Raw genomic sequence first — 23,354 nt, forward strand, 5'->3', positions numbered from 1 at the left:
CTAGCATTGGAAATAATCAGATCAGTCATGCAAATTAATAAGTACATAAGGTCATATCCCAAAAGATAATAGGGCAGTCTTGTACAATAAAAGCTGCCAGAAAGAGTGGATTTTAAAGGGAAAGAAAAACTAAAGAGCCAGGCTAACTTTGGACTCTTATAAAAGTTACTGATATGATCTGTTTTTAGGTGTGCAATCTCCTGGCACTAGTGTTTGGGAGGTAGCCATTCTCTGAACCTCATTGAAAGATATGGACTACTCCGTTAAGAGCATTAAAAAATATTAAAAAGTAAATAAAACAAACGATGACTTTTTTCAAGGCACATTTTAAACATTTATTTTAAAAAGGGGAGTAAAGCATTTAAATAGCCAATCCTATAGACTGGGACTTGAACATCAAAGGAAAAACAGACAAAGACCAGACGATAAAGTCATTCAAAAGCACAGAAGCACATCACATACACCCGCAAGTTTCCCAACTACTGCACTGATTAACTAGATACTCTCAATGGCTTTTGTATAGCTTGTCCTAGAAAGAAAAAAAAAATTGAATTTTCATTTTCTTACAAGTTCCAGGCTTAAACAAAGGCAAAAATGACATGCAACAATTGATATGCTCATAAGTCGCACATATGCTCCAAGATCTTTATTATGTAACAATAAATGCTAGCACTTTATCGCTGCCATCAGATTTTCTTATAGTCTTAGAGCCATGTAAATAAAAGTTCATGATGAAATCAAAGAAAATTAATTTTTCTAATCTTAGATCAGTTCCATAGAAAACTATTAATTTTTTTACTGCAGGCAGTAGAGAGGGGGTGGGGGACGGGAATTGGTTAGTAAGTCTGGTTCTAATCTTCTGAGCTGCCTTTGGAAGGAAGTTATGAGGTAGAGGGTTCTACTGACTTTTAGTTAGGTGGACAATGAGAGAAAAGAAAAAGCAGGTGCCTCATCTGCAGATCCTTCTGGGATTGATCTGCCATGTACAATTTAACGCATAAAAAGGCCTCCCTCCGTAAAACTCAGCACTTTACAGACGTAGAATAGACAAGCATGCCAAATTTACTTATCTGCCACATACAAAGCATCATTCCAGGTGCTAGTGAGGAAAAAAAAAAAAAAGTTGGTGATTTGGTCCCTCAAGGAGCTCCAGATATTAATCTACCTAACTAAGCCCCCAGGTTCCTTCCAGGCATGAAATAATTAGTGGGACTCATGGATGAGGACTGGTCACTGGGCAATCTTTCCTGTACAAAGGATCCCTAGAAGTCATACTGAGTTCTCTTTAAGTTCCTTAATTCCTAATTTAAGGCTTCTAGTGAAGCCTCCTCACGGTAGGCTTCACTAGGCCCACAGTGCCCCTAGAACTCTAACAATCCTACCCTAGACAGACTTTACTGGAAAATGCACCTGAAGAGGCATTTTCTTGCCTGAAGAGCCATCTGAAGATGGCTCCCAAGAGAACTCACCAAATCAAGACAAATGTCCTAGGTCTCTAGTGTGGTAGAACTATGCACCTAAATATTGCTGCAAAAAGAACACACTTTTAGACACCCCTGCAGATATCTAAGTAAGCGGAGAAGACTATTTTTTCAACATACATTTTATTTCTCTTTCACCCTAACTCCTAAACAGCTTACTGGGGGTTCTGCAAGAAAAAAAGATCATAATTCAGAAGGTAACCATCATTATAGACATAAAGTTTCCGGTCAAAAGGGTTATAGTTAATGCTCTGCACTTTTTCCTGCATCTTATGCACTACAATGTCTAGTTTGCCCTCTTTCCCTGTGTTTGTGTCATAATAGTAAAAAATCTCTTCTGTTCTGGTGTTCAGAGTACGGGTGGCATACAGAACCCCACATACCATGAAGGCATTAGAAGCAGATGGTTTATACTGCTTGGTATACCAAGTGTTTAGCACCTGAAGTGTGGTGTCATTGAGTTTACTAATCACTATGTTACCAGTGCTGGCTTCAGTTGAATAAATCACCCACAATCCATTCTCATCCACAGCAAAGTCAATATCTTGCCAAGCAACATTAGCATATGAAAAACGGTTATTATAGGCAGCATTAGGGAGAGTTTGAGTCACAGCAATCGTGTTGGTGGTCAGGTTAACTCTGGCAATATTCCTGGTGTTGTACATGTTGATGTACATGTTGTTGTTGTAAACTGCTGTACCACTACCTTGGCCATAGGTGATCCGCAACTCACGAGCATTTACGTACAACAGCAAATCATCCAGTGTGTTGTACAGCCTGTAATACTCCAACAGTTTCCCATCTGTATTCAATGGTGCCACCCAATACAGTCCTTTGCTTGGATGCTGGGGAGAGTAATCCCTACCCCAAGCACCATACTGATAAGAAAACCCTCTCCAGTTGAGCTGAACCACAGACGGTTTGCTGATGTTCACCACACCACCATGATCACAGCTCCCTATACAAACAAGAAAATAAAAAGGCATTTTTAGAGAAAAGGAACGACAGGATACAAGTAGTTTAATATCCTAAGCATCAAAGGAATCTATAAATATTTTTCCTGTCAAGGTTCAATAACAACAGTGGTTCTGATGGAGAAGAGCCAAACCTCCTCTTAGTTCAGTGCATTCAGTCTCAATGCAAACCCGATGTCACTCTACAGAGAACTACCTTCTGTTTCCATGGGTGGGCTTTCAATCTGGAAAATAGGAATAATGAAACTGGCAAGAACTATATTTAAAATGTTTGGAGGCCCAGAGAGAGGAAAAGGAGACTTGGTGAATTTAATATATTTCCTTCTATCAGAAAGCATTTTGCAAATATTATCTTATTTCATTTTTCTTACAGCAAAATCAAGAAAGCAAGATTATTCCACAATCCTACCCTATTTCTATAAATCCACAAGATGTTATTCACTAGGGTCAGCCCCAGAAAGAATTGTGATGAAGAAGAAGGTTTTCCCAGGCAAGGCTTCATGCCCTTCCTCGTTCTCCCCTTCCTTGGGACCCCAACTGCACATCCATGCCAGGTACCAATCCTGCTTTAAGCTATTCTCAGAAGAGGACGTTTTAAATATAGCATTTTATAGATCCAGAAAGATGGTCCTATAATGGTGGGATTTCACCCTTTAGAAGCCATAAAGTTATTTTGGGGCAACATTGCCTGCTCTGTACCCAATGCACAGCCCATCAAGAAATCACTTGGTGACCGTCCTGCTGCAGAGTTACAAGGTGAGTCCTGCCGTTCATTACCCACATGCTATTGTGCCATAGAATGACATGCAAGTATTTCATCTTTCCATCCAGACTCTGTCATTGTCACAATGTGTACAATCAAGTGGAACAAGATTCACTGGTCCACTGAATCTACATTCCCTGTAACACTTGGGAAAATGACTCAGTCTGGGCGATCAACCCTTCACATTGTACTCCCACTGAAATGCCTGCCATCCCAGGAGTTTATGGGCTATAAAAATAAAATAAAGTTCCTCTAGTATTTTTATAATAACTATCCAAAGAGTTGAACACACGCTTTCTGGGATCTTAACACTCAAAAAAAAAAAAAAAAACTCGTGAGATAGTTTATTGGATAACAAAGAAAACCCAACTTCAAGTATATTTGAGGTCATTTTCCCTCGTCCTGCTGCTCAGAGCAGAGCAGGTGAGACAGGAAAGGAGCAGAACCTAAATTGTTGGATCTGGCTTGAAATGCTTGCAGGGACTCAGAGAGCCATTGAGGAACATGAGGTGAGCTGGAGCCAAAAGCAGAGCGTCAAAGAATTGCCTGAGATTAGCATGGAGGCTGGGAAGGGAGAGCAAAGCCTTTGTCTCTGGGTCTCTGCTGTGTCCAATATGCAAAGACCCATTCCTTTCCTTGCTAAATGCCTTCCCTCCCCATCCTCCTCGCCCAAGGACTGCTCAAAGGTGAAACCATTACTAGAAATTCTGTTTTTATTTTTCCGATCTGCTGGGGCTTTTTGGTCCCAGAATTAAATATGTGTTCCTTAAATGGTCTCATAAATCTGCAGTTGGTGAGAAAGCCAGCCAACCATACAACAGGTAGAGAAATGAAACCACTCTGTACCCAACCTCAAAATAATTTTGCATATCATTAAGCAGAACACAGTTGCAGGTTTATTTTAATAATGCATGTGCCATTTCATAAATAAAAAAGCAACGTGTGTTCAGCCAAGAGACTATTCTCCACTGAAGAAATAATAAATAAAATTATAAATTATTATTTCTTCTACTAAAAGTGATCTCTCTGATGAATGCTTGTTTGCTTTTGTTTATGAAACAATGCATGAATTATTAAAATAAAGTTAGTGGTGTGTTCAGTTTAATGATAACAAAAACTATTCAAGTTTCCATATGCTACAAACTGGATTTTCTAGTTAAGTATCTTCCTGAGAACTTGTTTATTTAACTACATTTCACTCTGAGGAAAGTCACTTTTTTTCTTTCAAGTTGGAAGATAGAATTGTTTGCTTCGTTGAATCTTGCCTTCCTGAAAAGAAAATATCCCAAATCGACAGCAACAAAGTATTTAAGGAAAATTTATGATGCATCTCACTTATTCAAGCACTACCAAGAGGTTAAACTATTCTACCCCTAGATGTGGAAATTTTTAGACATGAAGGACCCAAAATAAACTTCTCAAAAAATTACTATTACTACTACTATTACCATTATACTAATTGCACTATTATTAGTATAATAGTATTAGTACTGTTACTATTGTTACTACTACTAATAATAATAGTGGCTCATCATTTCATAAGTTGACCAGAAAATTCAAATTGCCCAGTGTAAATATTAAAATGTATGAAACTTTCTTTTTCTCACCTCCCAAACATTCCTAAACACTTTCCTGTTCATTTGTTATCCTTCTTTTATCCTCTATGGGTAAGGATAAAGGGCCATTTTTTGGGTCCTGGCTATGGTAGAAAGGAAGCAGAAATGGGGATGAGAACTCAACATTGCTGCCAGTGCTACAAATGTGGCCACAACAATGTCAGACTAGGAAAAATACTATGGCAGGCTTCCTCGATTCCTGGCAGCAAACCGTCTTGGACACGATACTGAAACTGACAGCCCAGTTCCCACTCTTCCTCAGAGTCCCCATCCACCCATCCCATCTTCACTGAGCTTCTTACTACCCTCCCTTCTCTCATATTCCTTCCCAGCCTCTTCCTTCATGTCAAGGTCTTAGACATACTTCATTCCATACTTCATACCCAGTTTCCATCCCAACTTCACCCTGACACTTGGGCAACAGCCCATTGCCCAGTCATGATCCAAGAATTCTGAAAGACCATTGAATCATTTTGCATTTTCTGGTGGAAGAGAACACACAGCACAAAACTGTCAGGAGCAAAAGGATCCTTTTACCTACTCCACAAGCAAGGAGGCAAAGATAATTTGGTGTTAAGCAGATAGGTGAGCTGTTGGAATTTTCTTTTCACTCCAGAAACCACAGGTGCACCTCTCTGTTAGAGCATCTATGAAAGGCAGCCTAGTATGAAAAATACTACTAGCCAGATTCTAATTCAAAGCCTGATTCCAATAGCAGTTGTGTATCCTTGAGCAAGTTACTTAACCTTCTAAGCCTCAGTTTCCTCATGTCAGAAGAAAAATAATACCAACTCTGCAAAATAGTTATGAAAAATACAGAGAAGGCATGTAACTGTTACTCAGTAAATGCTAAATATCTCAATAGAATCACATCATGTTACAACTGGAGGTTTAGATCTCTCCTTTCCTAGATAGTGGCTTCTGGGGGTTTCTTTACTCATGCTGGTAACCCCAGTACCCAGAACAGGGCCAGTCACACAGTGGCACCAAATTATGTTTGTGGAATAAAGGAAGGAAAGATTAATCAAATCACCTAAACTCCGCTTACCCTTATTTATAAAACACTAGCCTTCCACCCTGCTACATATCTGGTTTTTCAAAAAGCCTGGTATTTACTCCATGGAACATAATTTAAGGAACCCTCTATACAAGTTTAGCCTTGATTGGCACTCTCTTCATCATGCAATTCATTAGATGGCACCATGGTTCTCTGAAAATATCTGAGGAAGCCATAATCATGAGACTTTAAAATATTCTGACTCGGCTTTTTTAAAGTATCATGGTTAGTAGCATTTTTTAAAGCCAATGATTCTATGCCTGCAGAGGAAAATTAATCTTGGATCTGTTAATGCACTCTCTCAACTGAGCAACTGAACTTGGTTTGAGCCAGGAGGAGAATATGATTGACTTATAAGAATTAGGCAATTAAAACAATCAGTCACAAAATGATTAAGACTAAATTGACTCTGAAGTGTTGGATATATGCTGTTCAACACGTGGCTCTTCCCTAAGCTTGAGATTTTAGCAGATCACCCCATTTCTTTCAGACCCCATTCAATCATCAGCTACTTACTGAGCATCACTAGGGACCAGCATAGAACCTTGCATCCCCAAGCAAAATGGAGATCAATCCCTGAGCACTCCGATCACATTTGGCCTATATGCAGTCATTTAGATTCACAGGCAAAACAGAGACAGACTGAAGTTTGAAGGGAAAAAACGTTAATGAGTAGAAGGCCAATTATTTTAGATTAGAAAGTTCTATGAAATGAGGCAGAAAAAGGGTGTTGTCTGTAGCAAAAACCAAATAGGAAGCATATTTGATTGAACCTGGGATACATTCACTTGTTCTAAGTTCAAGCTGACCACTGGGTTAGCAAACTGTAGCTATGAGGGAGGGGGCCCAGACTGTGCAGAGTTACTTTAGAGCTGAGACTTGCATATAGTCTTTTTTAGTCTGTGCAAACTCCACAGTGAAAAAAGCAAACAGGCCAGATTTTAAGGTCCCATAATAGGGAGTAACTTTAATTAAAGTCTCCACAGGCTCACAAGTGTGTGGTGCCTGGGGATTTTCCAATTCTGCATTATCAACCACTCCAAACAGAAAGAGAGCAAGTGAAAGAAATTGATTTAAAAACATGACCAAAAGTCAGTTTAATATAAACATCATAAATATAATATGAACAAAGCTGGAAGAGAGCCAAGTGGCTTGGCAGGGATTCAGGTACAGTCAAGGTTGTGGGAAAGTGAGTGAAAATCTGGGTCCAATTTGCTTAAACAACACAGCTGGGTTAGGATGGATCACAGAAGTCTAAGTGTGAGGGCCTAGGGGAAAGTTCTGGGGAAAAAAAAAAATCCAACAAAAACAACCCAACAGGCTCACTTGTTTTCTTCCCTGGGTACTAAGCAATACATTTTCTCCCCACCATTGTCCTTGGATTGCTGGTGCCTGCCACCCTCAGTCCTGAGCTGACCGGGAAGCAAAGACCCTAGTCTTGCACCTTCTGCTCTGTCTTTAACTACTTGTGTGGCCTCAGGAAAAGCAGCCTCCTTACTATCCAAGTCTTCTCCTCTGAGACAAGATGGGGCTAAGTGAGATGGCCCTGAATATTCCTTCATCTAAAATGTCCTCATTCGAAGGGATGCATAGAAAATTGTGCCAGGAAAATCCATTCCATGAGGAAGATTTGCAAGGGGTGTTGGGGAGCTAGTTCAGGTATTATCAGTTGTTGTCATTGCTTCAGCCTCTGCCTCAGTGAGCCCTCTGTGGTCCAGCAGAAACAGTTCTCATTTGCTACATTTTTGCACCACTAATCCCAGACTAAATTTAGCCTTAGTTTATTACAGAGGACAGACCATGCTGTCTGCCCTAAACCTCCTCTGCAGGTTGAGAAATTTGAACAGTTGTTCAAATTTATGTTACTTCCTTTCTGGAGAAGTTGAAAGGCCATTTTGTTCTGGGGCAGGATTCTGACCATTAGATGACACCTGTTGTAGTAGGATAGACTCCTATTTGTAGAGGGAGGAAAAAGATCCGCCTGAACAAGACCAAGAGGCTTATATCCGTGGCTATACCTATTTAATAATTGAAGCCTTAAAAAATCAGTTACATTGACAAGAATTCAGAAACACAACCTAAAAGAAAGCAGGTGTGAGGACTGGAATTAATAAAAATAAAAGGGTTGCATGATTTGATGAAAAGATACAGTCCCCATTCAGGCTAAGATGCTCAGGACCTGCAGAGAGAAAGTCCCTGTGTCATCGATATCTCTAAAAGACGGGGCTGAACGCTGTGGCTGAGAGGCTTTAGTTTACCTGGAGGGATGCATCGCAGTGCACAGTGATCTGGCACTGCTTTTGTTTTGTTGCAAGGTTTTCGCTTCAATTATCAACATTATTAATAATATCTATTGCCAGCGTGTGAATGCCGATCATAAGGCTCTGAGCTTCCCAAGCATTGACTCATTAATCCCCACAGCCACCCTGCAAGGCAGGCACTATTATTCTCCCATTTTACAAATGAGGATATTCAGGATCCTTTTTGCTGCAGCCACCTAGCTGAGAAGCTCAGGTCTTTGGGATTCTAAAGCTATGCTCTTGAACCCTACACTCCCCTGCCTCCATTTACGGGTATATTTGCAGAACACCCACCTCTGTGCTGTACTTAACCCCAGTGGCAACTCATTAGAGACTAACATGCCACCCCTACCCTCCAAGCACTCACAATCCATGAGCAATGGCAAGACACACCCACAAGCACAGGATATGTGGCGTCATTCCTTTAATCCTCACTGAATCTCAGGACACACAATACAGCAGGTATGCAGCATGCATTTATAGAAGAAAAAAGGAAAAATTAAAGAGGAGAAAGGGAAGGAGAGAGAGAAGATGGGAGCATTGAAGGCATAAACCCAGTTCATCAGATAAGTGAGCCAATCAGCCCTTAAATACACAGGAACGTGGATGCCACACACAGATTCCAGAGGCTTTCCCCTGAGGCCCCTGACTGCCTCCCTCACCATACACATTTCTGTTCCCTGTTAGAAGATGCAAAGAGAATATGTGTAACTTGTGGATTTTGTTTAAATCCCTCATTGTTTGTGCTCTTTCTCTGTGAAACCCAGAATATGATAGCATGTAGAGTACTCGGGAGGAAGGGACTTTTAAAACATGGAAGAGAAAACTGAGAACTGCAAAAAAAAAAAAAAAAGCAAACAAAAAAACAAAAACAAAAAACAAAAAACCACCTTCTTCTTTCACCATTGCGATCCCCAATCCCTTCCCCACCCCACTCACAGCTGCTTATGGGGTCTGGCACAAGTGGTTAAAAAAGTAGCACGCTCACCTGGAGTGGGAGTAGGGTGGACGACAGGGGTGTTTTGACCTTTAGAGGCCTCACACTCTTTCAGCTTGGTCTTCAGAGCCACGATTTCTCGGCGAATGGCAAGGACATTGTTTTTGTCAAGCGTCTCAAGCTTCTCTACCAGGAGAGTAATATTCCTTATCTGAGGAAATAAAAATTCAGAGTGACTTTATATTAGGGTGCAATTTCTTTCATAAACATTCCAGGGCTGAATTTGTCATTTAGTGAAACATTGCCAGAGAATACACCAGAGATTCTTCTGAATGGTTTCATTTGGAAGAATACATTTTATGGTTTAGTGTGAACCCCTGTCAGATCTCAGGCAGATGTGTGTGACAAGAAGAAAATGGCAAAGATTTTAACGGCTTTAATAACAGAGCCCAAGCTCATTCTCAGCATCCACAAATGTCCGTTAAAGTTCATTTCTAATAACGTTCCCCTATAAACTTGTGTTTACTCATGTTGTATTATAATTAAGATTCTAATGAATGGTGAGGGCCAGAGAAAGCTTAAATTCTAAAATATGTAACTAGAATTCTCAATTATAGCCCATGTCATGACTGTGCTAGTAAATTCTCGTTGATATAAATTACCCAACCATAAATGTGATGGTCTTTATCCACAGATCTTAAAAGGCTTCACAGAAATATACAAGAAATTTATTAAAGGAGGTTTCCAGTTTGTGGAGAAGGATTCCAGGTTATTCAAAAGGAGAAATAAACCTAACAAGTTTGCCACAATCAGGTATATTGTGGATTTCCAGTTCCAATCGAGAACAGAGAAGACACCTCATATAGCTTGGCCATGAACAGTTGTTCAAATTTATGTCACCTCCTTTTCAGAGAAGTTGAAAGGGCATTTTATTCTGGGGCAGGATTCTGACCATTAGACGATACCTGCTCCTAAGTCAGCACGTTCCCAATGTGCTTAACTTATTATTCAAACGCAGGCCCTTATCCAAAACAGAACATAGTGATATGCCATGTGGCCATGAGAAAGTAGAGAATTAGAAGTTGGAAGAGCGAGTTTTATTTCCTGGTCCTAGTACTTGCTTATAGTCACTGAAGGGAGTTTATTAGTAATTTACCAAGAAGTGAGTTCACTCCTTACCTCCACCTCCAGCTGGTCAACAATTTCTGAGCTTCCACCAAAACTCTCCTTCAGCTGTACGACCAGTTTCGCCATCTCCTTCACTTCTACCTTGATCAGTTCAAAGTCCAGTTCAGTGTAAGAAATGGTATCCTTCTCCATGATCTCAATTCGGACAGTTAGGTTTAACAGTTTCTTTTCATACACACTGATTAATTTGACATATTCCTTTACCTGAAAGAAAATCAAAAGATTCAAGCCAATTCCCTGAGTAGTATCACACCATCTTCTTCCACTACCAAGCCCTTGAGCTGAGAACTATTTGATTCTTGCCAATCATTGTTTTTTTGTAAAGAAATAGATCAAAAATATATTTAACTAGATTTTTAAAATCTATCCACATACAAAGAACTTATTACTCCAATTGAAGGGAGGTAGATTTTATATTTTGCTAGACCAAAAATAATTTTGCGTCAGCATCATCATTTGCAAGTGTACTTTAATCTTCGTTTTTTAAAAAGCTTTTAGGTTCGGGGTACATATGCAGGTTTGTTAGATAAGTAAACTCATGTCATAGGGTTTTGTTGTACAGATTATTTTGTCTCCCAGGTACTAAGCCTAGCACCCCAGAGACTTTTTGTTGTTGTTCCTCTCCCTCCTTTCACCCTCCACCTTCAAGTACGCCTCTGTTGTTCTCCTCTTTGTGTCCATGTGTTCTCATCATTTAGCTCTCACTTATATGTGACAACATGTGGTATTTGGTTTTCTGTTCCTGTGTTAATTTGCTTAGGATAATGGCTTCCAGCTCCATGCATGTTCCTACAAAGAACATGATCTCATCCTTTCTTATGGCTGCAAAGTATTCCATGGTGTATATGGCCCACATTTTCTTTATCCAGTGTACCATTGATGAGCATTTAGGTTGATTTCATGTCTTTGCTGTTATGAATAGTACTGCAATGAACATACACACCCATGTATCTTTATGGGAGAACAATTTATATTCCTGTGGGTATATACCCAGTAAGGGGATTGCTAGGTTGAATAATAGTTCTTTTCAGTTCTTCGAGTCACCACACTGCTTTCCACAATGGCTGAGCTAATTTACACTCCCACCAACAGTGTATAAGTGTTCCTTTTCTCTGCCACCTCACCAGCATCTGTTATTTTTTGACTTTTTAATGATAGCCATTCTGGACTGGTGTGAGATGGTATCTTACTATGGCTTCGATTTGCGTTTCTCTAACAATCAGGTGATACTGAGCTCTTTTTTCTTAATCTCCATTTTAATGTTTGAAGACATTAGCTCCCCAAACTAAACCGGTTTGTATCATATTCTCTTGCCATCTCTCCTCCTTTCAACACACTTACTCTAATTGTTGGCATTTGGGACTGGATTGTCATTTCTTGTGGCGGTTGTGCTGTGAATTATACAATATTAAGCAGCATCCCTGGCCTCTTGATGCCAGTTGCATCCACCTACTCCCCAGTTATGATAACCAAAAATGTCTCTGGACATTGCTAAATGTTCCCTGGGGACAAAATCATTGCCGCTGCCACCACCACCTCCTTCCATTTAGAACCACGGCTCTAAATCTAAGTATTTTCTAGAAGAGGGAGAAATGCGCTATGCTGAATTCCTTCTTTGATCACCATATGCAATTAGTTTTGATCCCCTCTGCCTTTTACAAAGTGGCATAAAGATCCAACCTACTACACAATATGTGAGTGTGTGTGCCCTGTAGAGTACACATTTCATTAAGTGCACCTACATTTATTCCAAGAACTGATTATTGCAATCAGACCTTTAAATTACACATTTGTTGCATATATTTGAATGTCTGATCATTAAGTTAAAATACTTCCAAAAATTCCCTTGGCGGTTTAGTGTATAATTGGAATCTCCAAATGGATATTTTAATAAACACAGTTGGTGGTTCTTTCTGTGTCTGATCTCTAAAGAAAATGCCATGGCTTTTTTAAGGACCTGCTCATTAAAAGTTGCTGGCTTTATATGCTTTTTAAAAATTTGAACAGAAGTGATACTTTTCCCAAAACTACACTAATATCAAGTAGCTGATCCACAGTGCCTGGATGAATTTAGAGCCAGATGTTGGCCTCTAATCCTTCTAATACCAAAAGCAATCCTAACTTCTGTCATTTCAGCCCTTCCACTTAACCCCATTGTGCAAATTAAAGTAGACTCATAGACCACAGACCTAAAGAACTAGGGCTTCAGGCAAAAAGGATTTTAATGAAAGTTGAAAAAACAGCCCTTGGCACTGCTAGTGTATCTCCTCAGGCAACTGATGCTCACTGCCATCGGATGTACCATAACTCGGAGGATGACAAGGCTGGTGATATTTTGGTGGATAGGGAGGTTTAAACATATATACTGCCACCCCTCTGTATCCATGGGGGACTGGTTTCAGAATCTCCCAAGAATAACAAAATTCAAGGATGCTCAAGACTCTGATAGAAAATGGTACACTATTTGCCTACGATCTACACACATCCTCCCAAATACTTTAAATCATCTCTAGATTACTTATAATACCTAAAACAATGTAAATGCTACATAAATAGTTGTTGTATTGCTTTTATTTGTGTAATTTCTGTTGTTACATGGTCATTTTTATTAGTTTTTTTCTGTGAAATTTTTCAATCTGAGGTTGGTTATATCTGCAGATGAAGAACCAAGGCTATGGAGGGCTGACTGTATATGAAACCTAACAAGTCCCCCTCAAAAGTGCACTGCAGATATAGGACTGCAAGGTTTCAAGTGTCTACAAAAATCAGGCATAAAACCTTGACTATGATAAAAATAAATAAATAAAGTGCCAATCCATTACAGAAATGGAAGTTTGAGAAATAAATATGCTTGTTGGCATTTGGCCTTGCCAGCTCTTGGAACAAATGAAACACCCTCAGCTTCTCTGGAACATTTTGGTGGCACATCGCAGCTGTTGTTCTACAAAAATGAGTGATTCAACTGTCATCTCTGCTAAATAAAATGTGGTTCTCCCAGATTTTCACAAAAAAAAAGCAAGGCATATTCTGGAGTTTGTTACCTATAAAAATGTGTGGTGTGCCTATCCTGGTGCAGACAGAATGAAGGGGCTGTACAGATCCAGCTGAGGAAAAAAACTCAAGGTTCTTCAGCAGACACTTAAAAGACGCTCGGTGGTGTTCAGGAAAACGGCAATAATCCATGGAGTTAGAGAAGACACAAAAGAGCTTGGGGATGGGCCAGAAAGACTTCAGAGTGTGAACTTCACTAATTCAAGTAAATCATTCATATGAACCTTTCACATATATGAATCTGTAGCTTTGGGAATGCGTGGACAATGCTGAGCACAAGCCATCTCCTCCTGGGAGGTGCAGTCTTGGGAGAGGCAGCCCAGCCTGCCTGGGAGCCTCCAGTCCCACATCCCTGGCACTTGGGGCACTTTCTGCATTTTTTTTCTTCTTCTAGAAAATACAGTTGTTTGTTGCCTAACAACATGTTTGTCAATGACAGACCACATATATGACAGTGGTACCATGAGATTATAAATATATTTTTACTGTACATTTTCTATGTTTAGATATATATGCATACACAAAAACTTACCATTGTATTATAATTGCCTACAGTATTCAGTACAGTCACAGGCTGTACAGGTTTGTAGCCTGGCAATAGGCTATATCATATAGCCTGAGTGAGTGTGTAGTTGGCTACACCCTCTAGGTTTGTGTAAGCATACAGTGATGTTCACCAATGTTAAAATCACCTAACGATGTATTTCTCAGAATATATCCCTGTCTTTAGAAGACCTGTGGCTCTATTTTGATCTAGAACAGTCATTCTAAATGGAGGGAGGGTGGTAGTGGTGATGATTTTGTCCTGGTTCTCATAACTGGGGGGTGGGCGGGTGCTATCGGCATCTAAAGGCCAGGGACACTGCTAAACATTCTATCAGGAATATGGGTCTAGCCTTGAGAAGACACGTCCTGTATCAACATCTTTACCTCGAAGCTCCTCATCACGACAAGTCTGAGTACTAGACGGCTTATCTATGTTTTAGTTGAGTCTTTAAGCCACCAGCCTAACATTCACAGCTTCCATTTTATTTTGCTTGTTATGCACATACTATGTCATTGATGAGGAATAAAATTTGTGTGAGGGTTGGTTTTGGGGTGCTTGTTATTGTTCCTTATAATTAATGTGGTCTTGTCATAAATAAGGATGTAGTGCTAGTGAGCTAAAGAATTAATCTGGTTCTTGTTCCTGCCAGTCTCTCAAAACCTGTGATTATAACTATGGCCAGACTATTTGAAATAAGTAAGTTTACTTTGCAACATACTACTGTTTTCAATATATGTTTCAAAGTAAATGTAACAGGGTTCATTGAGCCTGAAGTGATTGTAAAGACATATAAAGCACTTTGGAGCTAGACCCAACTAGACTCAAATCTAACTTCAGGACTTAGTGGGCAAATCACTTAATTTCTCTAACCCTTAGTTTCCTGTAAACTGGGGGTAATGATATTTGAGTTTACAAGATTACATAAAGACTACAGATAATGTACATTAAGTGCCTAGCTAATGGAGGCCCTATGAATTATAGAAATTAGTAGAGAAACAGTAATTTCAGCATTTTTCAATCTGACCTTTTATTTTCTTTCACTACACAAAATATGGCTCAATCAATGTCGTTTCTTTATGGGTTGCCTTAATGTCTCCTAGGCTGCCTCAACCTTCCCATGCATGAGGATCTACTAGCAAATATGTCATATTAAACAACTTACCCCAAAGACCATAAGCCTCCAGAGAAAGAGAAAATCTTGAGCTGCCTTTTGTGCCATCCCTTTCCTAAGTATAGTCACAAAAGGACATATCGTAAACAACAGAAAAGTATAAAATGCTTTCAGCATCTTATGCAGAGGCAGCTCCCTGTCTTCTCTGCGTACTGACAGATAATGAATCAATGTAAGGCAGTCAAGAACCTTTTCTACTGGCCTGTCCTAAACGGGCATTCTCCCAGGCCCCCAGTTAAATGATGATTTTCAAGGCAACCTAGGGACAGCTGTAATAATTCACTTGGAAATTCGAAAGCCCTCAGCTAAACAGGTAACTTTGGATTTGAGGGCATTACTGACCTACTGCAGCTCTTTCTGGGCCTACCCTAGAGGATGCTGACAGCATGGCCAAGAGGAAAGAGAGTTGGGATGATTTTGAAGACTCGAATTCTGACCTGGCTTAACCAGCCAAGAGAGGAATGACCTTGGGCAAGTCTCCTTACCTTTACGAACTGCAGTTTTTCCTTCTCTAAAATGGGAGAGACAACACCTGGCCTATCTGCCTTAAAGGGTTACTTGAAAGGAGAATAGAACTGGAAGCATTTGAAAAAGCACAAACAAACTGCTACTATTATTGTTGTTATTATCACCTGCCACACTAAATAGATTATATAATTCCTAGCTAGCAGATAAACTTTTTCCTTAGGCCACAATCACAGATTTTTTTAGGATCTGAGCAGCCATTGACACATTCAGAACTAAAACTTTTCACCTATTCTGCATTTTGTCCCTACCTGTTACTAGCAAAGCAGATGCTACCAGTCCCCCGTACAGTATTGGAATTGAATGTCCCATATCCACAAACCTGGCAAGCCACATCCCCTCCCTGGAGCGCATAAGGTTTCAAACTGCCCTTCACACTGCTGCCAGCAAAGATGATATGTAAATCAGTAGTTCCCACTATTTCAAAGCAAATGACTCTAACTGAAAAAATCTTTACCTAGGATTTTCCTCTACTTGTTATGTTTTTATGCATAACTTCTTATCTGTACTTGATTATGCTGGAATAAGGCTATGAATATTAATGGTTAGAATTTATAATTTAGTGCTGTGCCTTTTCTGCTGATTAATTCAAGGACATTTTATTTCTTAAGCAGCTAGGTTTCTAGAGTAGTCAAACACATTTTCCTGGACACTCATTTAAACTTAGAATATTTATCTACCAATTCAGGCTGAAAGTAGGGTCTCAGCCTCATCATAATTTTTGTTTTAAAGGATAACTATGTTGGATGTTGAGGTGGAAAAGCTTAAATTTCTTAGGAAAACTTATTCTGAATCTTGCAGTAAAGCCAGAGCTCCTTGTAAATTAATGGAGTTGTATTAAATAATGCATAATGTGATTATAGCCTAGCTTGGACTTCACCTGTGCAGAAAATAGGAACTTTTCTAATTGATTTTTAACTTGGGCTGAAAAGGTGGAAGGGGTCAAAACTAGAACACCAAGTCACATTGTGCCAGCCAGCCCAGAGAAAGGCAAACCCTTTAAGATAACTTCCTCTGGCTAAAGAAAAACACAGTAATCAGAGTTCAAGTCAGTGTTTTCACCAAGGCTGAGAAACCTATTAGTCTTGATTCAAATTCCCAGGGAAGCCTTCAATTTTTGTCTGACGTTGGACACATCAAATGTAATGTTCCTGCTGAGACAATAGAAGATAACCATCAAGAAAGAGAGATGGAGGGTGAGGACGGACGTGGGGATGGTTAAAGGGTAAAAAATAAAAGTAGTTAGAAAGAACAAATAAGACCTGGTATTCAACAGCACAACAGGGTGACTATAGTCAGTAATAATTTCATTGTACATTTTAAAATAAGTAAGAGAGTCTAATCGGAGTGTTTGTAACACAAAGGATAAATGCTTGAGGGGATGGACACTCCATTTTCCATGAGGTGATTATTATGCATTGCATGCCTGTCTCAGGGTATCTCATGTACCCCATTATTATATACACCTACTATATACCCAGAAAAAATAAAAATTAAAAATAAAGAGACTACAACCTTGGGTTTCACTTGGAGAAAATAGAAAAAAATAAAAGAGACTACAACTTATTGTCACAAAAAAAGAAAGAGAGTGAGGGAAAGAGAGAAGGAAGTGAGCAATTTGTAAAAGCGTTAAAGAAAAGAGAGAGGGAGGGAGGACGATGAGAGGGAGAGGATTTGAAGGAGTGGAAGTGGAGGAAGAGGAAAAGAAGGAGGGAAAAAAAGATCATCTAAAAGTAAGAAAATACCCAAAAATGTCCCCCCCCAAAAAAAAAAAAAAGAATTAACCAGGAAAGGAAAAGATAGATTAGAAGGGATGAATAAGAGCAAGGATTGAGGCAGGAGAAATAAGAAAGTAAAAGATGCAAGAATGGAATAGAAATAGAAGAAAAGGAAAAAGAGAAGGGAGATAGAACTAAAGGGGATAGAGGAGAAGAAAAAAAAAAGAAATGAAAGCTTGAGGAAAGATCTAGAAGACCAAAAGGAAGAAGCAGCATCAAAACAAAATAAAAATTGCAAGTTGGGGTTTGCAGGGAGAGCTTCTTTCCAACTATGTAAATACCACAATACTATAGTGAGTTTATCCACAGCGTGAACAATCTGAACCCCACTTTCTTCCTGTGTTCTCATTTCCCCTGCCTTAATAAGAACTCCATTGGTGTCCTCTAAAATAAATACTAAAATCACCATAGAATAAAAATGTGATGTCTTTGATACAGTGAAGAATGGTTGCTTCTAAAATCCTAAATTAAAACACGTTTTGTGTTGCTTCTTTTTATCAAGATACTGTTTGGAAAGAAAATGCTTACTTTAGAAAGCTCTTTCTCGAACTTCTGAGAAAGAACATGAGCTGTGAATTCCAAGCGTTCCACTCTGTCCACGGGAAAGGTGGTGTCTGGCAGGAAAACAGAGCACTGGCAGGTCCCACGGTCATCCACAGAGCCGGTGACATTGGAAAACAACTGCAAATAATAACAAGTTGAACATCAGTAACAAGCTGGAATCTGAGCTTTTTGGCAACTGGAGTGACAGAAATTGGCTTGTCAAGAGTACTTACAGGCAAGTAAGTGGAGTCCAATACATAAATGAATAGAATCATAGAAACAAGCTAAAACAGCTTTGTTTTCACAGGTGGGGACCACACAGCGTTTAGCCACATCGCCGTACGAAAACCACTATGTCAGTGGACTTTCCCGAAAGGAAGATTCTCCATTCTGGAGTCTTAAAGGAGATTATTCCTACTCTATGCAAGGAAAGGGAAATAAAGAAGCTATGAGAGTGCTAAGTTCGAATTTCAATTCTAGCACTTGCTAGATGTGAAACCTCCTTAATTCTTAGTTCCTTCATCTGTAAAATAGAGATAACCTACTTCACAGGGTTATCCTCAGTGTTAACGGAGTAATGTGAGCCAAGTCTCTGGCACAGGGTAGGTGATCAGAAAATGTCACATTCTCTTTCCTTCTACTGCTCATTTTCTCTTCCTCACCTTCACCCCAACCCCAATCCAATTCCTTTTCATCAGAATGAGGGAATCACCAAGGATGCAGGCTACAATGAAAATATATGATGCAAATTCATATCCTCTCATCGCCTGGGAAATTGTAAATTAACATCCTTCAAAATGAGAGCCAGCCATTTGTTAGAAACTGAATAGCATATGAGCTTGAAGGTTTTGTGCAATTTTTTTAGTAAAAGTTTTTTTCCAGCTTACCATTTGCAGAAAAAGTCATTTTAAAATATTTGATGTTTCTTTAAGATATTCAGACTCACACTTCAGTGCCACTGCATATTTTTAAATGACACGTTTGAAAGATCCTGTTTTTCTTTTGTCCCCTTTGAACTTCCCCAAGAGGATCTCAGCACAATTAACATTTTTTCATTACTACTGTTGCCTTACAGAGTAACCCTTGGCAGCCAATTTGCTGTGCCTTTTAATGATCTCATCTGAAGGCCAACCCAAAGCTCACCTGTGGAACATCAGCCTGAAGGGACTTTTTATGAACCGCTAAGGAGACAGCAATGGTCTTCAGAGCTAGAAGAGACTCTGGCCATGTCTCTCAAAGTTCAGGTCAGCCAGCTGCAGGTGGTGTCATGTGTCCTGTCATTTAATGGCCACCAACCTCCATGACGCCTGAACAAGCTGGGTCTAGATGCTTCTATAATGAAGACTTATTTTATCACTGGCCTCGGGGCCAATCAAGGCTTTTGCACCTAAGTTGTTTTTAATTTAATTTAAGTTTCAAGATGAGCAAAAAATACATATATGTGTGTGTATCCAAAAGTCTCTATATGTGTTTAGTCAAAATTTACGACCTTGGCCTCAATTTTCTTTTCCAGTCACATCCCCACACGGGAAAGAGTTCAGGAGTAGGGAGGAGAAACAAGCAGATTTATGTCGAACATAGGGGTGGACAGCAGGATTTGAATAGGGCAAGGGTCTTTGCTAGAGATGAATAAAGATCGGACAAGATACCCCAGGAACCTATCAGAGAGGCCAGCTTCCCTTGAAACCAGCTTTACTCATTTCTCCAAAGACAGAAAGACTCCAACTCAAGCATGCCAAGGCTTTTACAGAAAAGACCAACATATCACGGACTTTTGAAGAAATAGCTTATTATAATAACTGTCTAGCAAAAAAAAAAAAAATTATTGCATTGCATTTTAACAAGGGGAGTTTAATTAGCTGCACAAAACAGGGTTGGGCCATTCTCAGAGTTCTCTGAGAAACTCTGCCAACTGAGAAAACAGTGGATATCATCAAGCAATCTCTCGACAGTCAACTAGGAACCACTAGCTAACAACTTTTAGTACTGAAGTTCACTTGAAAGACAGGCAAATACTTATGAGCCCTGCTGACAGCCATTCCACCGGTTTCTATTGAACATCTCTGTCCCAGTGCTATGGACTCCCCCAGCTTCCATCCTGCTTATCATCAGCCCAGCATGCTCAGCTGACATCAAAATGGTCCATAACTTTGATCAGTGTCTCCCATTAGAGATATTTCTGCTCCTCGCATTCAAAGACAATGAAGCTAATGGTGATGAGTCTCTCTCTGCGGTGAGTGCTCAAACTCCACGTGAATGAAGCCTGGGGGATGGGAGACAAAGACAAGCGCTTGTCCCCTCAGCCTTTGGAAGAATATGCGATTCCCCTTGTGTAGGGCAAATAGGACCCCGAGTTCCCCACAAGACACCTTATACTGGTAGGTTTTCACTAAGCATGTGTTCAATTAACATTTACTGATGTCTATACTATGCCAGGCTCTGGCTTTAGGGAGACGATTAAGACTCAATTTCTGCCCAGGAATCAGGCCCACCGTCACTATGAAAGCCCTACTTGTTTTTTCAAACCAGCCTGATAGCCTGATGAGAACAAAACACGTGACTCGCTGCAGTTCCGACTATACCAGTTACTGTGTGGAGCGGAGCATTGAGCCTTTTCTAGTCTTGCAAATTGAGGACCCTGCAGAGGCCCCTCCTCAGGAGGCAGACGTCTGAGGCAGAGAGTACTCCGAGTGCTTACAACAGAAGGTGCAACTCACATTTAAGGTGATTTAAGGTTGCAATTGGCTCTAATTAGTAGCCAAGGCTAGGCGTCAGCAAAGATTCAAGGTATAAAATAATGGTACTCAACATTTTCAGAGTACAGAAAATGATATGTTTGGAACTCACTCAGTGACAGTTATAAAAGGGTTTTCCACCACCTTCCAAAGAGCTCGTCAAGCTGACAGCCAGCCCCAGAAAATTAGGTTGATAGTGAAATTGACTCCCAGTCCACTATAAAAAAAAAAAAGTTGGAGTTGTGATACTGACTCACCAGGGAGAGATAAGTAAAAAGGAAAATTAAAACCTCTAAGTACAATTTAACTACCATGTCTCATCTACTTTTAAATATTTGTCTTTTTACCAGACAATAGGCATTCTGGATTTCTCTGTTTCTTGATCTATATTTTCTATTATTATAGCTGATAATCTTATCCAAATGCTGGTTTCTGATGGAGAAATATTGACGGAGCTTCATAATAAATGATTATTGTTAACCTCAGTTCAAAAAAGAGTGCTAGCCAATTCTGATCATCCCCAGAAATCACTGAGTATCACGGAATAAAATTATGTATCTGATTTCTGACTGCAAAGAATCCTTGTGCCTACTTATGATTCCCAAGACTGCCTCCTCTAAAAAATAAGCAATTTTCATCTATACTCCTTGGAAATATAGAAACCTGCATGTACAGACATGGTGAAGAGAATGGACAGACTAATTTTGAGCTATATAACTTGTTAGCTTAGTGACTTAAACTCAATGACTTCGCCTTGTTAAGCCTCAGTTTTCACATCTCTAAAATGGGACTATTAATTTTACCTACCTCTTAGGCTTAAATAAGATAATATAGGCCAGGTGCGGTGGCTCATGCCTGTAATCCCAGCACTTTGGGAGGCTGAGGCGGGCAGATCACAAGGTCAGGAGTTCGAGACCAGCCTGACAACACAGTGAAACCCCGTCTCTACTAAAAATACAAAAATTAGCCAGGCATGGTGGCACGCACCTGTAATCCCAGCTACTCAGGAGGCTGAGGCAGGACAATCACTTGAACCTTGTAGGCAGAGGTTGCAGTGAGCCCACATCATGCCACTGCACTCCAGCCTGGGCAACAGAGTGAGACTCTGTCTCAAAAAACAAAAAAACAAAAAACAAACAAACAAACAAAAAAGATATGTATTATGTACTTAACCTAGTCCTGGCATGTATTAGACACACAGTAAATGTTATTGCTGCTGTTTCTATCTAGGCCCTATCCAAACCATTTGTTAATTATCAAATTTGTAATATTTGCATATTTCTGATGGTCAAAATGAAAACAAATAAAAGCCTTTTCCTCCTCTTTCTCCCATTTGCCCTTCCATTCGGACACGATCATGTAAGCAGCCACCTGACCTGTGAGTAAAGATCCTAGAGGTTGAGAGAGAGGAGCTTTGGCCCAGATAAGACTCCCCTACCCCAAGTTATACCTTAGTGAGAATAGCCTGGGAGGTTTGCAGAGTGGGGCTCTCGCAGAAAGGCCCAGAGTGAAATGAATAACTGCTTCTTACCTCCTAACCCCTCATGCCCTCCAGCCTATTCTCCTTTCTTTAAAGGAGATCCAAAGAGGACCCATCCCCCAAGGAACTGGGCTCACTATGCCTTCTATGCACTTAGCCTAGCTATACCAGTCTCTTTGTAATGCATGACTTTTGGTTTTGTTTGTTGCTGCTGTTGTTTGGAGCTGAAAATGGCTCTGAAGATTCCCTATAAAGAAGATTGCAAAGAGTGAACACTCCCCTAGGGAAATGTCCCCTTGTAGTAACACTTTGCTAAAGACCAGTAACTCCCCTGCTTATTTCTGACACCCATCTACTTTACAAACCAGGCCAAGAGAAATGGTCAGGGCTTCAACTAGAGCACTGTGGCTCTCACTCCCTCACGGGCTACTATTCACCATCCCAGGACCCTGCCAGGCAGCAAATCAACTGGACAAACTTTCCTGGAGCTGTAACCCATAAGAGTCTTCTCCTAACAGTTCCCATCCTGGACTGTATATTAGAATCACCTGGGGAGAGGTTTTTTAAACTATCTGATTTCGAGACATCTATGCAGGATTTTCTTAAGTACAGAACCCAGGCATCTGTACTTTTAGAGTCCCCCTGGCCACCCATCCTAATGTGCAGCCAGATTTGAGAATTCCTCTAAAGCATAGATTTTCTCAAAAGCCCCAGCTGGAGAACTGAGATGTCGTCTCTCTTGCTAACAATTTAATTATTATGCTGAGGCTTTAATTCATTTCCAGGGCACCTATAGTTAACACAAGGAGTCGTAAATCTTTTAGAGTGCCCAGGTCTAGCCATCCATGAAATTGTATTCAGGTCCCCAAAAGCAAGAGGAAGGGAATGAAGGCAGCTCATTCAGATTCTGGGGCCTCCTCACCTGGGACACAGAACCTCCGCTGCCTGAGCTGCCGTTGTAGCTGGAGCTGGAGCTGAAGCTGGAGCTGGAGTCAACGCCTGGGAAGGTGCTGAAGCTGGGGCTAGGAATTGGGGGTCCCGCATCCCCCAAATGCCCTGCAGCCTGGCCAAGGAAGAACAGAAGGGCTAGGAGAAATGAGAGGCCGGGCCTCATCTTGTCCTCTTAGCTAGAGCTCGGCTCTGCACAGAGCCCAGGGGCTTCTTATAGGGCCCAGTGGGGATTTCCCCATGGCCAGCATGTAGGAAAA

General features: G+C 40.3%; 1 protein-coding gene across 2 annotated transcripts; it reads right to left on the reverse strand.

Annotated features, from left to right (window-relative positions):
- Nucleotides 1-306: 306 nt before the first annotated feature.
- On the reverse strand, nt 307-23,354 carry OLFM4 (olfactomedin 4). 2 transcript variants are annotated; one of them, XM_011971105.1, is made up of 5 exons: nt 23,069-23,354; nt 17,917-18,069; nt 10,308-10,520; nt 9,180-9,339; nt 307-2,439 (listed from the first exon to the last, which is right to left on the reverse strand). In XM_011971105.1, the coding sequence occupies exons 1-5, from the start codon at nt 23,258-23,260 to the stop codon at nt 1,637-1,639; spliced, it is 1,521 nt and encodes a 506-aa protein (XP_011826495.1). In that variant the 5' UTR covers nt 23,261-23,354; the 3' UTR covers nt 307-1,636. The 2 variants fall into 2 exon arrangements, with proteins under 2 accessions (XP_011826495.1, XP_011826496.1); XM_011971106.1 differs by lacking the exon at nt 23,069-23,354 and adding an exon at nt 18,165-18,188.

This window comes from Mandrillus leucophaeus, unplaced genomic scaffold (assembly GCF_000951045.1).
Source record: "Mandrillus leucophaeus isolate KB7577 unplaced genomic scaffold, Mleu.le_1.0 Scaffold987, whole genome shotgun sequence".
Lineage (NCBI taxonomy): Eukaryota > Metazoa > Chordata > Mammalia > Primates > Cercopithecidae > Mandrillus > Mandrillus leucophaeus.